The sequence below is a fragment of the Mesocricetus auratus genome, unplaced genomic scaffold, assembly GCF_017639785.1.
Source record: "Mesocricetus auratus isolate SY011 unplaced genomic scaffold, BCM_Maur_2.0 Super-Scaffold_100018, whole genome shotgun sequence".
Classification (NCBI taxonomy): Eukaryota; Metazoa; Chordata; class Mammalia; order Rodentia; family Cricetidae; genus Mesocricetus; species Mesocricetus auratus.
In genome coordinates this window covers 20,975,806-20,988,797 of record NW_024429199.1, presented here as the reverse complement: position 1 = coordinate 20,988,797, position 12,992 = coordinate 20,975,806, and the positions used below count along the sequence as shown (strand labels likewise).

The window sequence follows — 12,992 nt, the reverse complement described above, 5'->3', positions numbered from 1 at the left end:
ACTCATTAAGCATTAAGCAGGACAAACATAAAGTTAGCATGGCAGCTTTTTCTACTTATGAATCTACCCAGGTCAGTGAAAAGAAAAAAAAAAAGAATTATGCCTCAGATATCTGCAGGGTGGCAAGGTTTTGCTTATTTGGCTTGGCCTGAGGCACTTTAATTGTATACTCTTTTCTTTATTTTTGCTTCTGGGGGCAAAAGCCCCTTTTCCTCTTTTGGAGTCTCTTTAATAATAGACCACCAAAAGACACTATTGAGATGATGATTTCCATTCTATTACTTCTCGATGTTGAAACCCAAATCCTAATTGCCAATGAATTTTAAGGGCAAAGATGCTTGGTCACTAAATTGTTTCAAACATTAATCGAGACAAGGCGAAGCCATGCCCTACAGAGAGGGGCTGCATTTAGAACTGGCTTCTGTCTGGCTGTTTGCAGATCTTGCTCTCTGATGAGGAGCAATTATTCTTCCTAGATAAGATGCTATCACTCTCAGGGGAGCATCTGCGTTTTACTGAGGTACTCTAAGAGACTAACTCCTTCTGCCTCAGAGGACTAAATCTCCCTGAAGAAATGTTTCGGCCGCCATTAGAAATTCAGGTAGAGAAAGACGTGTGGGAGCCCCGTCAGGTACCTTTATACTGCTACTTGGTGAGCCGCCTCTCCTGCAGCTAACCTGGAGACTTTGTGCTACTAAAGCTTATTTGCATTTTGTTTTTTAAATTAATTTTATTTAAATTAAAAATAATCCTATTTTACATACCAATCCCAGCTCCCTCCCCCTCCCATCCTCCCATGCTTATTTATCTGCATTTTAAGAGAACAAATTAGGTAACTGTAAAAGTTCTGAAGCTTGTTTAGGCAGAAGTGCGGGGATAAGGACCACAATCTTTCTGGACTGGCAGCAGGCACTTGTCCTTTGAACACTTTGCGGCTGCAGTGTTCCTGACTCTGGAAACTTTGCTCTGCTGTCTTCCCAGGCACCTTCCAAGATGTCTTCACAAAGGGCATTTCCAACTCAAATGACACCTGACTTTTGAAGGCTCCCTGGTCCTTCCTGCTGAAGGAAGTCTCCACTACTCTAAATGAGTGCAGTTTTCCTTGTGTCTGATGATCTGAGCATGCTCTGGCTTTAGACAGCAGTGCACGAATGTTAAGAGAGTCAGTTTCAACCACTGCAGTCTCCTCTGCCCCAGAGCAGCAATAAGTGACAAAAGACAGGCAGAGGGCCTTAAAAAAAGAATGGGATACAATGCAGGCAAGGTGCTCCCTCAGAGGGTTAAGTTCCTGTTTCTCCCACCTCTGCACCCAAAAGGATGTTTGCACTTTATTTCAAAGAATTATGGCCCAGTGTGGAGAGGGCAGAACAGACCAGTGACAAGACAGGAAAATGTCCCCAAGATAGGAAAGAAGGAGAAAACAAAGAGGCACTGAGGTCAAAGGCAATGAGGCCAGAGAAAAGTAGGGGTCAGAAAAGCAAAAGCCTTCAGGAACTCAAACTTGGACAATGGTAATTGCTCTCGAAGTTTAACCAGAAAAATGGCAATGTAATTAGCCAGCAACCACCAGGCTGTCACAAAGGAAGGTTCTTTCAAGGTGGCAAAATCCACAGAACATTAAACCTGTTCACACAACGGGAAGCTGACCTCTACCTGACAGGCCAGGCTGTATCGGTTGGCTAAACTTCAGTTGGAAGACTTAGGTACCAACTGTTAGGAAATTCAACATACTTCTAAATACACTAACCATTAAAAAGCAGCAGCCTGTGTAATGTAAAGTCCCCAGCATGACACGAAGAAGCAAATTTTATTAATTATTCAAAGTGTTAGCATTTTAGTTTAGCAGAAAATTATTTTCTCAACCTCTTAAACAACCAAGATTTTGATGTAAGAAATGCTACAGAATATAGCCAATTGAGATGGTGCTGTGTGACAAAACTTTTCCCAGGGAGTCACAATACACACATCTACTCATTCCAGATAGGGAGCCCACAAGAGACCAAAGTACAGACACTATCAAAGTTCAACTTGGTGAACAAAAATTTTTATTGGGGTTACTCTCAGAAGCAAAAAAATTACTTCAGACAGCTGCGTCACCAAAGCCTACCCCAGCACGGGTGACAGGTCACAAAGCTGGGAACCTGGAGTCCACTAAACAGCCTGCAGGCAGCTCATCAGTTTGGAGGGTGTCCTTCCTAGGTGCCTTTGTTGATTCAAACCTCCTCCAGGGAGCTCTGTTGGTTTCTGCTTCTTCCAGGCAGGTGGCCTTCTCTGGTTCTTTTGCAGCTCAGCTTGTCTGAGAGTTTCCTCTACAGCCTGACACTTCTCCTTGGAAAGGGACTCTCAGTTTTTACTACTTATTCTGGCAGGGAGAGCCCTAGCGAATCTGTTCAGTTTCAGGGACTTCCTGAAGCTATTTGAGTTATTTGCCTTCCTGCTTAGGGTATTTCCTGCAGGATGGTATATTTAAATCTCAGAGGAAACTGTTACACAGCAGATGGGCTATGAATGTCATATTAAAGGGTTATAAATAATATAGCTTGTGTGTGAGAGACACAGACAGACGCGAGAGGTATATGGGAATGTTGTATGCACGCACACGCTGGTGCACAAACCATCCATGCCATACAGAGGCTAGAATGTCTATGTCCTGCCTTGTCACTCTCCTCTTTATCACCCATCTCCTTGAGAAAAGGCCATTCTCTGAATTCTGTGTTTTTCCACTAAGTCGTAGCCCCAGCTCCTCAAATTATTTGTTAAAATGAGGTACCAAACTGTCTACCACTCATGAAGTATATTGGACACATGGCAATTACCCCAGTAATTATGTGAGTATAAAAATCATATCAAATAACCCTGATTATAATACTCCAAATGACTTAATTATCTTATTATCTTAATAAAAATAATAGGTTAATTTCTAAAATCCACTGCTTAGAAAACTTTAAAGCAATCCAGATTTCTTAGGGATGGAAACTCCCCTTTGTTACCAAAAGCTAACTAAAAGAAAGTTATAAATTTCATCATGTACTCTGACATGCAAGATTCATTATATAGTGAAAATGCACAAGAAAAACAGAAAAGAACAGTTTCCATAATAGATTGCAAAGTCAGAAAATGTGCACCCTAAATACTTGTCTACAATCTTTCTCAATCCACAACTCCTTTTCACAGTTGTGGATCTTTTGGGTCTTAACAGCTCCCATTTTTTTTTTCAGATAAAGCTTACAAAATGTAAGGTTTTTAAATAATCAGTCCCAAGCTTATTTCTTATTAATTATGTATATGTGGCTGGGATTGGAAGGCTGTGAGTGCAAATAGCCTTGGAGTTGAGACTGTTGGATGCCCTGGAACTGGCCTTCCAGGCCATTGTGATCTTCCCAACCACACTAGAGTTCCCTGCAAAAGTAACTCTCAAGTGCTGAGCTAACTCTCCAGTCCATGAGTTTACACAACTTGACATGGCTAATATATGGTCGACATTATCAGAGCTTGAAAATTTGTTTATTTGTTTTTCAGTTAAAAAAAAATTTAGCCTTCCATGCCCATCATGTCTCATGAAGATAGACACTTGGAGATTATTAAAGCAATCCAAATCCTATTTGTTCTTGTATTTATTTTACTGCAGAACAATCTTGGCCCAGAAAGATTAACTTATTCCATAACTGTCATCACACAAAACTAAAACAAAATTTCTTCTTCTTAAGTGAACTCATAAGTTTTAAGTGAACTCACAGTATGTGTGCATATTTATGAGAACCATGTACCATTTCCACAGAGACATATAACATGTAATGTTCAGATGAGGAAATTAGCTCTCCTACTTCCTCAAAATCTCCATTTCTAGATGTTAAGAACCTTTGTAATCTTCTTTTTTTAGTTATTTTAGAGTATACCATGCATTAGTTTAGACTATAGTTGCCCTATGGTATAAAAGAACACCAGAATTTAAAACCTCTGACTATATGTTGGTACCCATTTAAGAAACAAAACCTCACTGCAATGGTTTTGTTTCCTTAAACTCATACAGTGCCACTTTGTACTTAATTAAACCTAAGCCAACTAAAATCTCAAACATTTTTCCAGCGCCAGGCAGATGTTTAAATTGTGCCCCTGAGGATAAGTGAAGGCAGGGACTTGGCTAAGATATTTGTCAAGCAGCCATCAAAAGGATTAGATTTCAAGAAGCCTAAGTTAGGAGCAAAATTTTCCTATTTGAGAAAGCACAGAACATCAAGTATTATAGAGACAGACCAAGAGACAGCCTGTTAGAGAGACAGGAAGTTTAAACACCTAAATGACTGAGTACAAACACAAAGTCTAAAAGGTCACAGACCGGTTCAAGGTCCCTGAGATAAGAGTACAGCTAAACCAAATCAGAAATGAGAAGTGGGGCAGTTTGAGCTTGCACAACTGTGTTTTGTGAAGCAGCAGACGTGGTCCTGATGGAGATTCCGTGGGGCAGGAGACACGTGACAGGCAGCACATCCATAGAAGGCAGACAGAACCCCATGAAGAATAGAGACAGTGGCAGACAGCACATGTACAGTGAGGAGACTCAACTCCAGGAAGAAGGGAGACACATGGTGGCCTACACATTACATACACAGTGAACACACTGAACCCCATGGGGAGTGCAGACACATGATAGGCTACACATACACAGCGAACAGACCGAGCCTCACGAAGAGTGGGTACACACAGTGGACTAGCGCATTTATAGTGAGTAGACTGTACCCCATGGAGAGTGCCCTCTATATAAGATCACAGGCTGAAAAAACTCATATTCATAGTATAAATAATTTTAAGGCAGTGAATACTCCTATTGATTCAAATTTTCATATTATTTTACCCAGTTTCCATATAAGAACACTAGGACCCCGGGGATGTGGTTATCCACTCAATGCTACAAAGCCATTCCTAAAATATCAAAACAGCTAGACCTTCTAGGACTGTCATTTCCATATATATGACCATATCATAATAGAGCCCATGCAGATAGATGATCCTCCTCAGAGCTAACTGATTGATTTTTATAAACTAAGGACATTCTAAAAACATTCTTCTGTCCCCTAACACAAGTGACAAAACAAGACAAACTACCAGTATTTCAAGTTATTTTACAAAATTACCGAAGAAGACCACATAAAGTCATAACTATATTTAATGGTTTGAATTCTTACTTCATGTAGGAAGTCACTGTAAATGAGCTCACATGCAGATACACACAACTTACAATTTGTACATGATAAAGAAAACCTACCTTTAAGTCACTTCCTGGCAAGGTACCAACTCCATCCTTCCAGTCCATAACACTGAACACATCAAACTCTTGACCACTTGCGCTAGATGCAGATTCAGTCATGATTTACTTTTTCAATCTGGAGCAGGAAAAAGGGAGAATAAATATTTCACATGCATGTCAATTCGATTTAGTGACCATTATTACTTATTTCTTTTAATTACATTATTTTCTTGATTCATCCATCTAAAAACAACTGCTTCAAAAGTCTCCCTAATGGGGCTGAGCACTGGTACAGGACTTGCCTAGCATGCGTGAGGCCCTCCAAACCCTGATATACTATGTTTCTGTTTTACTTTGTGGTGCTAGAAACTGCAACCAGAGCTAGGAGAAGCACTCAATCCACTACTGAGTTTCATACAATGTTTTTCCCCAAGCATACATTCCTACAGTAAAGTTTAACTTATAAATTAGACACTGTAAAAGGTTGAGAACAACTGTCAGTGACATGATTTTCTTCCTTTATTAAGGTGAGAGTTTCCACCTTTTATTTAAACAATGAATGACTTCTTGGCACATTCAAGTCACCAGTATCAATGCTCTTGCAGTTGGGCATCAATGCTAAGCAAAATGAGGTTTACTTGAATACAAGCACTGTAAGGCTGGACAGTCAATCTGGTAACTGAGACAGTCATCACCAGGTACATAAGTTGGGGAGAGGTGTAGTGTATATATACATAGTATGGATTTGCTGGACCAAAAGGTGACTCCTTCCTAAGCAGAGTGAAGTAGCATGGCCTAAGATCTCATATAACGCAGAACAACATTTAAAACTGATGGACTGTTTGTTTCTGGACCGTTCCATTTAATATTTTTGGGCAGCTGTTGTCCTCAGGTAACTGAGCTCTCAGTTAGTATAATCTCAGAACATAGAACCAAAGATAAGGGAACTACTAAATAAAATATGTATTTAAAAGATACTATTTTGGTAGTATAATAAAAGGGAAGTTGAGTCTACTAATCACTGTCATCTATATTAATCTACCAGTTACATATCTGACCTACTAACACAATAATCGTGGATGTGATCTTTTTTTCAGAAAGAGATCACATTTGTTTGACATAGTTGAAGCATCTGCTATGACCCTGACAGCATCCAAGGAGCCAAGACTTTGTCAAGGGCAAGGAAAGGGAGTAATAGAAATGAGAATGAAGATGAAAATACTTAATGAGCTAAGACGAGATTTGGAAGATTTACATAGTTCATTGGAGAAATCGTCTCCAAATGACTAACGTATAATGTTACAACACCGAGCCCACAGGATGGATTGGTTCCAACACTCAGACCAATAAATTTTAATACAGGGTGAAATCTCAGTGATCAGGTTTCAACTGCACAACAACCCACCTTTAAGGTAAACTACCCTTCCTGGAGTTTTGCTGTGATATCAAGGATTCCCACTATTACTGGAAGACTACAAAAATATTCCTCTTTTCCAATCTTGTATCTACACGAACCCAGACTTTCTTTATATACTTCAACTAAAACAACAAACTGGAATAGACTAAAGGCTGAAACTGCTATAAGAGTTCAGCTATCTCCTGTAAAACCAGACAATAGACAGATTTGCAGAGGCTAAAATTGTGCCAACTTCTCTCATATTTATTACTACTATTATTACATATTTATTGCTCTTTCATAAAAATTTTGTTTATATATATTATCATACAGTGAGCTTACTATCATTATTTTTAAATAAGTAATCAAACAATCTATTTTAACACAGTATCAATAAGCATAGGATATTAGAAAAAACACCTACTTGAATCTTCAATCATAAAGGAAATTTGAGACCAAATGATAACCAACAGGCTGAACATGGGACTTAGACCAAAGCAAGGTACCCAACCACAAGACACCAATTCACAAATCTGGTCCAATCTAAATCATTAAAAACATTACTGAACAGAAGAGGAAATATGTAGAGCAACTGACCACCTGATAGTATCAGAGGAATACTTGTATTCCTTTTTTTAAAGGTGGAATTTTTGTTTTCTTTTCTTTTTTAACATTCATTCATTCGTTCATTCATTCACTCATTGTGTGTATATACTTTCAGGGCGCACACATGCCACACTGCATGTGTGGAGGTCTGACAATAACGTGCAGGGAGTCAGTTCCCTTTTTCCATCATGTAGGTTCTGAGGGCTGACCCCAGGTCATTAGATTTGGTGGCACTGAGCCAGCTCTGACCCATCTTTTATTTTGTTTGTTTGTTTTGTTTTGTTTTTCTTGAGATAGGGTCTTGCTACTATGCAGGCTGCAAAGTCATGATCTTCCTGTCTCTACTTCGTATGTGCTAGTATTACAGGTACACTCCACCACACCAGGGAGTATGTTCTTTTTAGTGGGGAGTTCTTTATACTTTAGTGATGCAAACTAAAATAGATAGGTGAAAAGACATGGGAGAAATCTGTCTTAAACTAATCAATGGAGGTACATGGCCAAAGAAAACTGGTGCTGTGCTACGAACCATCCAGCTGTGGGCAGAGTCTTTGGTGACTCATTCTACATCCTCGATTTTACATATGCTTGGAAGAAATAATTCAAGGTGTTTTGCTTTTTCTTTAGACAGAATCTTGTTATGAAATACACTATCCACAACTTGCAATGAAGCCCAGACTGGCCTTGATCTTATCCCTCTGCTTCAGCCTCCCAAATTCTGGGATTCCATGCTTGCTTCACCACTCTAGGCTCAAGACTTTTTAAGTGTGGTCTTTCAACATATGTCACATGCATTTCTAAATGGTATGTAAAAACTGTACTTCTCTGAATGAGACTTTCTTCCACTGAGAATTTCCAGATGTGCCAATAATCTTTCTTCCCCTTTGCTTTAAATAAAATATCAACTAGAAGACATCTGGAGCTGTATGTAGAGTGAATCACAAGAACGAGATCCCACTATTAAGGCTTAATTCTCAGAAAAGGAACTAGGATATGACTGTCAGGGGAGAATTATGAGAAAGTTTGAAAATATTAAATGAATTAAGACTGTTCGGGGTTTCTACTGCAGTAATTAAACACTGGGACCAAAACCAACTCAGGGAGAGGGTTTATTTTATCTTACAACTCTCAAGTCACTCTCCATCACTGAGGGAACTAAAGGTAGGCAGGACTTGAAGCAGAGGCCATGGAAGAGCCCTGCTTCTGGCTACAGGGCCTGCTTTCTTATGTCACTTAAGACCACAGGCCCAGGGGTGATACTGCTCCCAGTGGGCTGGACCCTCCAACATCAATCATTAATCAAGAAAATGCCCTACAGACCTACAGACTGTCCTAACAGCAATCTGATGTAAGCGACTTCTTTTTTTGCTGTTTTTAATTTTTTTTAATTTTTTTTCTAGACAGCTTTCTCTACGTAGCCCTGGTTATCCTGAAACTCACTCTGTAGACCAAGAAGGACTTGAAATCATAGAGAGCCACCTGCCTCTGCATCCTGAGTGCTAGGATCAAAGGTGTGCACCACCACCACCCAGCTGGATATGATTTCTTAATTGAAGTTCCTCTTCTCAGATACCTAACTTGTGTCAGGTTGACATAAAACTAGCCAGAACATGCTGGGAGTTGGTGGTACATGCCTTTAATTCCAGCACTTGGGAGGCAGAGAAAGGCAGATCTCTGTCAGTTTGAGGCCAGCCTGGTCTACAGAGGGAGATCCAGGACAACATCCAAAGCAATACAGAGAAACTCTGTCTCTAAAAACAAAAACAAAACAAACAAACAAAAAACTAACCAGAACAGACTTGCACTTAAACTATGAATGAAACACAAAATGAACTAAGATTGAAATTCAGGATTTCATGAAATGGACTAAGGTTCTAAGATTGCAATGGTACTGGCTCCCTTTGAAGTCATGTAAGAATGGTGTTTTTCTAATCACTTTCCCTTGCTAGGTAAATAGCAAGCAAGCAGGGTGTTTGGTTTTCCCTTACCTAAAAGCCATGCAAGTACAAACACCACAACAGTAGAACTCAACTTGTCTGCAGCTAGAAGAAATCTGGAAGTTGGTACTCTATGAAAGCCATGGTAAATATTCACTGTACACCTTATGAAATGCCTGCATGTGCTTCTGTTTCATACAACATCAATATTACATAGTAAACACTGCCCTCACCACCCATCAGCACTGGTGAATACTGTCTCCATTCACCCCTTCCACTCTAAAGTCAGGGGATATATTCTCTAAGCTATTGTAGTCAAAGACACTTACTACACTGTCTTTCCCATCACCTAATTTTGAAGCTACTGGCTACTTTGTTACAAGTCTGACTAGCTACAACAGATTAAGTGTTTTCCCACCACCTACCAATCATGAAGAACAGCGGGCAACCAACACTGCTAGCAAAAGTTGTTGATTTGACACCTAAGACTGTTTTGTTTTCCTCTTCCCTGTGCACATGGACACACAAATACACAAAGGACTTTCCTTCCTGTGCCTGAGGTGCATGCCACTTTTCAGCATCCAGAAAGGTTGTAGATTTGCTTATTTCTTTAATTACTACTTGATAGTATTCCCTAATTCTATGTATAAGGTAAACTATATCTTCAAGGGAGATATATGTGCTCTCTCTCTCTCTCTCTCTCTCTCTCTCTCTCTCTCTCTCTCTCTCACACACACACACACACACACACACACACATACAGAGAGAGAGAGAGAGAGAGAGAGAGAGAGAGAGAAGAGAGAGAGAAAGAGAGAAAGAGAGAGAGAGAGAGAAGATAAAGCCGCAAACAGCATCTCACTGTATAAGAATGCCCATCCCAATCTCTTGGGAAACAGTGCTGAGGTTTCCTAAGGAAGCACCATAGAGGGGCACCATGATATGTGCAACCAGGAAAGATCTAGCATTTTCTTGCTAAGATGCCTTTCTCAAGCTTTCCAGCTACTAATGATGTTAGATGGGGCAGTATGGGGGTTCAGATGGCCACCAAATATACCAGTGAAGTTTTTGATTCCCAAAAGCCTATATGGCCTACTGGCCATGACTATAATCAAGGGCACTGTTGCCCAGCACTCCTGTCCAGTGATTACTATGGATGGATGCCTCATTAAGAAATGGATGGCACTTGCTGAAGTAAAGGGTTATTACTGCTGGCACTGATGCCATACATTACAGTCCCAAAGTCCCCCTGTGTGTTCAACCCACTTCAACTCTTCCCACTCATGTACAATCTTTCTGACAAAGCTTCCACGTTAGGGTGATACAGCAAACTAAATGACAAGTGGCACTATCCTCAGAATTACCTCCTGTCTTTCTCTTTCCTCTACCACTTCCTGGTCTCCAAACCAAAGCTGTACAACTTGACCCTCGCTTGAGATCATCTACCTATTGAATGGACCACCTCAGATTCTCATGTGAGCAAGTATCTGGCATCCCTAGGCTAATTAACCTTTCCCACGACGTGTAAATAAAACTACTCCATTTAGATGCTAATAAAACCAGATTTTTTTCTTTTCTCATTTGTTTGTTTTGAGAGGAATATGTGTACTGAGATTGAAACTGAGGCCTCATACAAACCTCTGGGTAGGCAAATGTTGTCACCAGTTAGTATCTTATATTCAAAAACCCCATGCTAAGGGGCTAAGGATATAACTCAGTGGTAGAAAACCCCCAGGACAAAACAAACAAATTAGTAAAAAACAAATGTTTTATGTTATGAGGCTGGAGGGGGCTGGACCTCTTACAGTCATTGTAAGTTAAAACTGCTATGGACGAATAACCCAGACTTTATCAGCCACCTCTGTAAGTCTACTTCTAGAAAATCATCCTATGAGATACTTCTCTATGTATAAAATGTTTAACAGCCCACGGGTTCACAATGGGTAGAGTGTTACAATTCTATGCCACAGTATAAAATGGCACAAGGAAATTCTCTACTCTAATATAGAAATAATTCAAGGCATGGTTAATATGACTAATTTTAAGCTAAGTGCAAAAAAAAGGTGTGCTACCCTTTGTGTAGGAAATAAGAAGCATGCATTGTGTATGCTCGTAAACTATTTTTAGAAGGATCTGTCCAGAAACTGGAAAATCCAACTGTGTCCAACAACAGCCATGTTGACTGTTCTCTGTGTATCTATCAAAGTTAAAACAATGCATTAAAAAGTATTATGTAAATACAATATATAAATGTTAACTTCTGCTTCATGCTTATTTGAAAATATATTATAGAAGGCATGTGTTCCCATGAAAATATTTGCTGCTGTTATCAACAAGAGAAAGCACGATCTAGAAGTCACTGAGGGGGAATAAGTCCTCTGAAGCTCACAGTAACTTACTGAGAAGTATTGGTGCAAAACAGACGGAGAGAGGAGGCACATAGGGTTTGCTCCTTCATGAGGACCATATGCATCCCCGGACCCAGCACTCACAGCTCCCAGCATTCCTGAGCAACACCTGCAGTTCTGGTGACATTTCCTAGTCTATCCTTCCTCAGAGATGCAGTTCTGAATCTTTTCTGCAATAAAGCTTAAGGGCAGGAGCACATCGCCAAGCCTGGCCAAGGGCCAGGTGAGCTCTTAGTCACAGAGCTTATTCTTATATTCTTACTGCTGCGAACACCGCAAAGAAAATGATTTTAAAAAACAAACAAACAAACAAAAAACTTTAACAAACCAAACAAGCACACTTAATCGCTAGTTGAGTCCAGTGTCAAAGACAGAATAAAGAGAATATAGAAATGTTTATGAAAGTCATAGGCCCTGGCCACAAGATAGACTTTTCGGATAAATTGAAGACTGAAATGTCAGACGCAATGACTCAGACACAATGTGTGAACACAGCGACTAAGCGTTCCAAAAGGAAATCAGGAGGAAAGATGTGCAAATTTATTTCAGATAGTGCTCAACACCATAAAGATCACTCAACAAGTGAGATGAATACTTAGGGTCTGGAGAGATCAGTTCGGTCCTACTTTAGTGATCTTACAGAACTTAGGTGCTACAATTTTAATTTTTTTCTTTTTTTTACAATTTGAGAATTGAAGTTGGCTTGGGATCCACCCCTCACAAATGTCATGAATCTACTCATCTCACTTCGACTAAACACAAGCAGGGCTCTTCGTGATCTCCTTTGAAGCCACTTGTTTGCTCTTTCTGTCATGAGCAGATAAAAGGGAGGCGTCTTGAGAGCAGCAGAAGCTCCTCCTATAGGGCCTGGAGCAGAGTCTGAAGGGAAGAAACGAGATGGAGAGAAGATAACAGTCCTCTGAAGACAAAGAACACAACCTAGCTGGCTCAGAGCAAAGCAAAAGGGCAGCCCAACTCCCACCGGAAGTCTGCGTCAGCAGATGCAAGGGGCAAACAAGGGTGGCGTGGGTATGATGGCATGGTGTGGAGCTTGGCCATTGATGCTCCAAGTGGTTTTTCTAAAAACTTATATTGGTAAACATGGTAAGCCAGTCAGCATTCATAAAGAGCAGAGACAGGGGCTGGGGACGCAGCTCAGTGGGAAAAGCCTTGTCACCCAAGAGAGAGGCCCAGGGTTCAGATTCACAACATCCTCGTAAATGCCAGGCAGGCATGATACTCCTCTTCTGACCCTAACACTCAGCAAGTGGAAAGAGGGTGACCCCAGAAAAAGCTGGCTAGTCAGAATAGCAGAGCAAGCTGGGGTTCAAGTCAGAGACCCTATCTTAAGATAAAAAAGGTTGAGCCGGGCGGTGGTGGCTCACGCCTTTAATCCCAGCACT

The 12,992-nt window shown here is 40.3% G+C and overlaps 1 protein-coding gene across 9 annotated transcripts in view; it reads right to left on the bottom strand.

The window, feature by feature from the left end:
* Positions 1-12,992, bottom strand: part of L3mbtl3 (L3MBTL histone methyl-lysine binding protein 3) — a 106,020-nt gene that overhangs the window by 77,235 nt on the left and 15,793 nt on the right. For 4 of the 9 annotated variants that reach the window (XM_013110248.3, XM_040728147.1, XM_013110247.3 and 1 more), the window contains exon 3: positions 5,264-5,381. In XM_013110248.3, coding sequence (XP_012965702.1) covers positions 5,264-5,365 — 102 coding nt within the window. In that variant the 5' untranslated portion in view covers positions 5,366-5,381. Of the gene's footprint in view, positions 1-5,263; positions 5,388-12,336; positions 12,469-12,992 lie in introns of those variants that run through there. The other 5 variants (XM_040728149.1, XM_040728150.1, XM_040728148.1 and 2 more) reach the window with 2 other exon arrangements.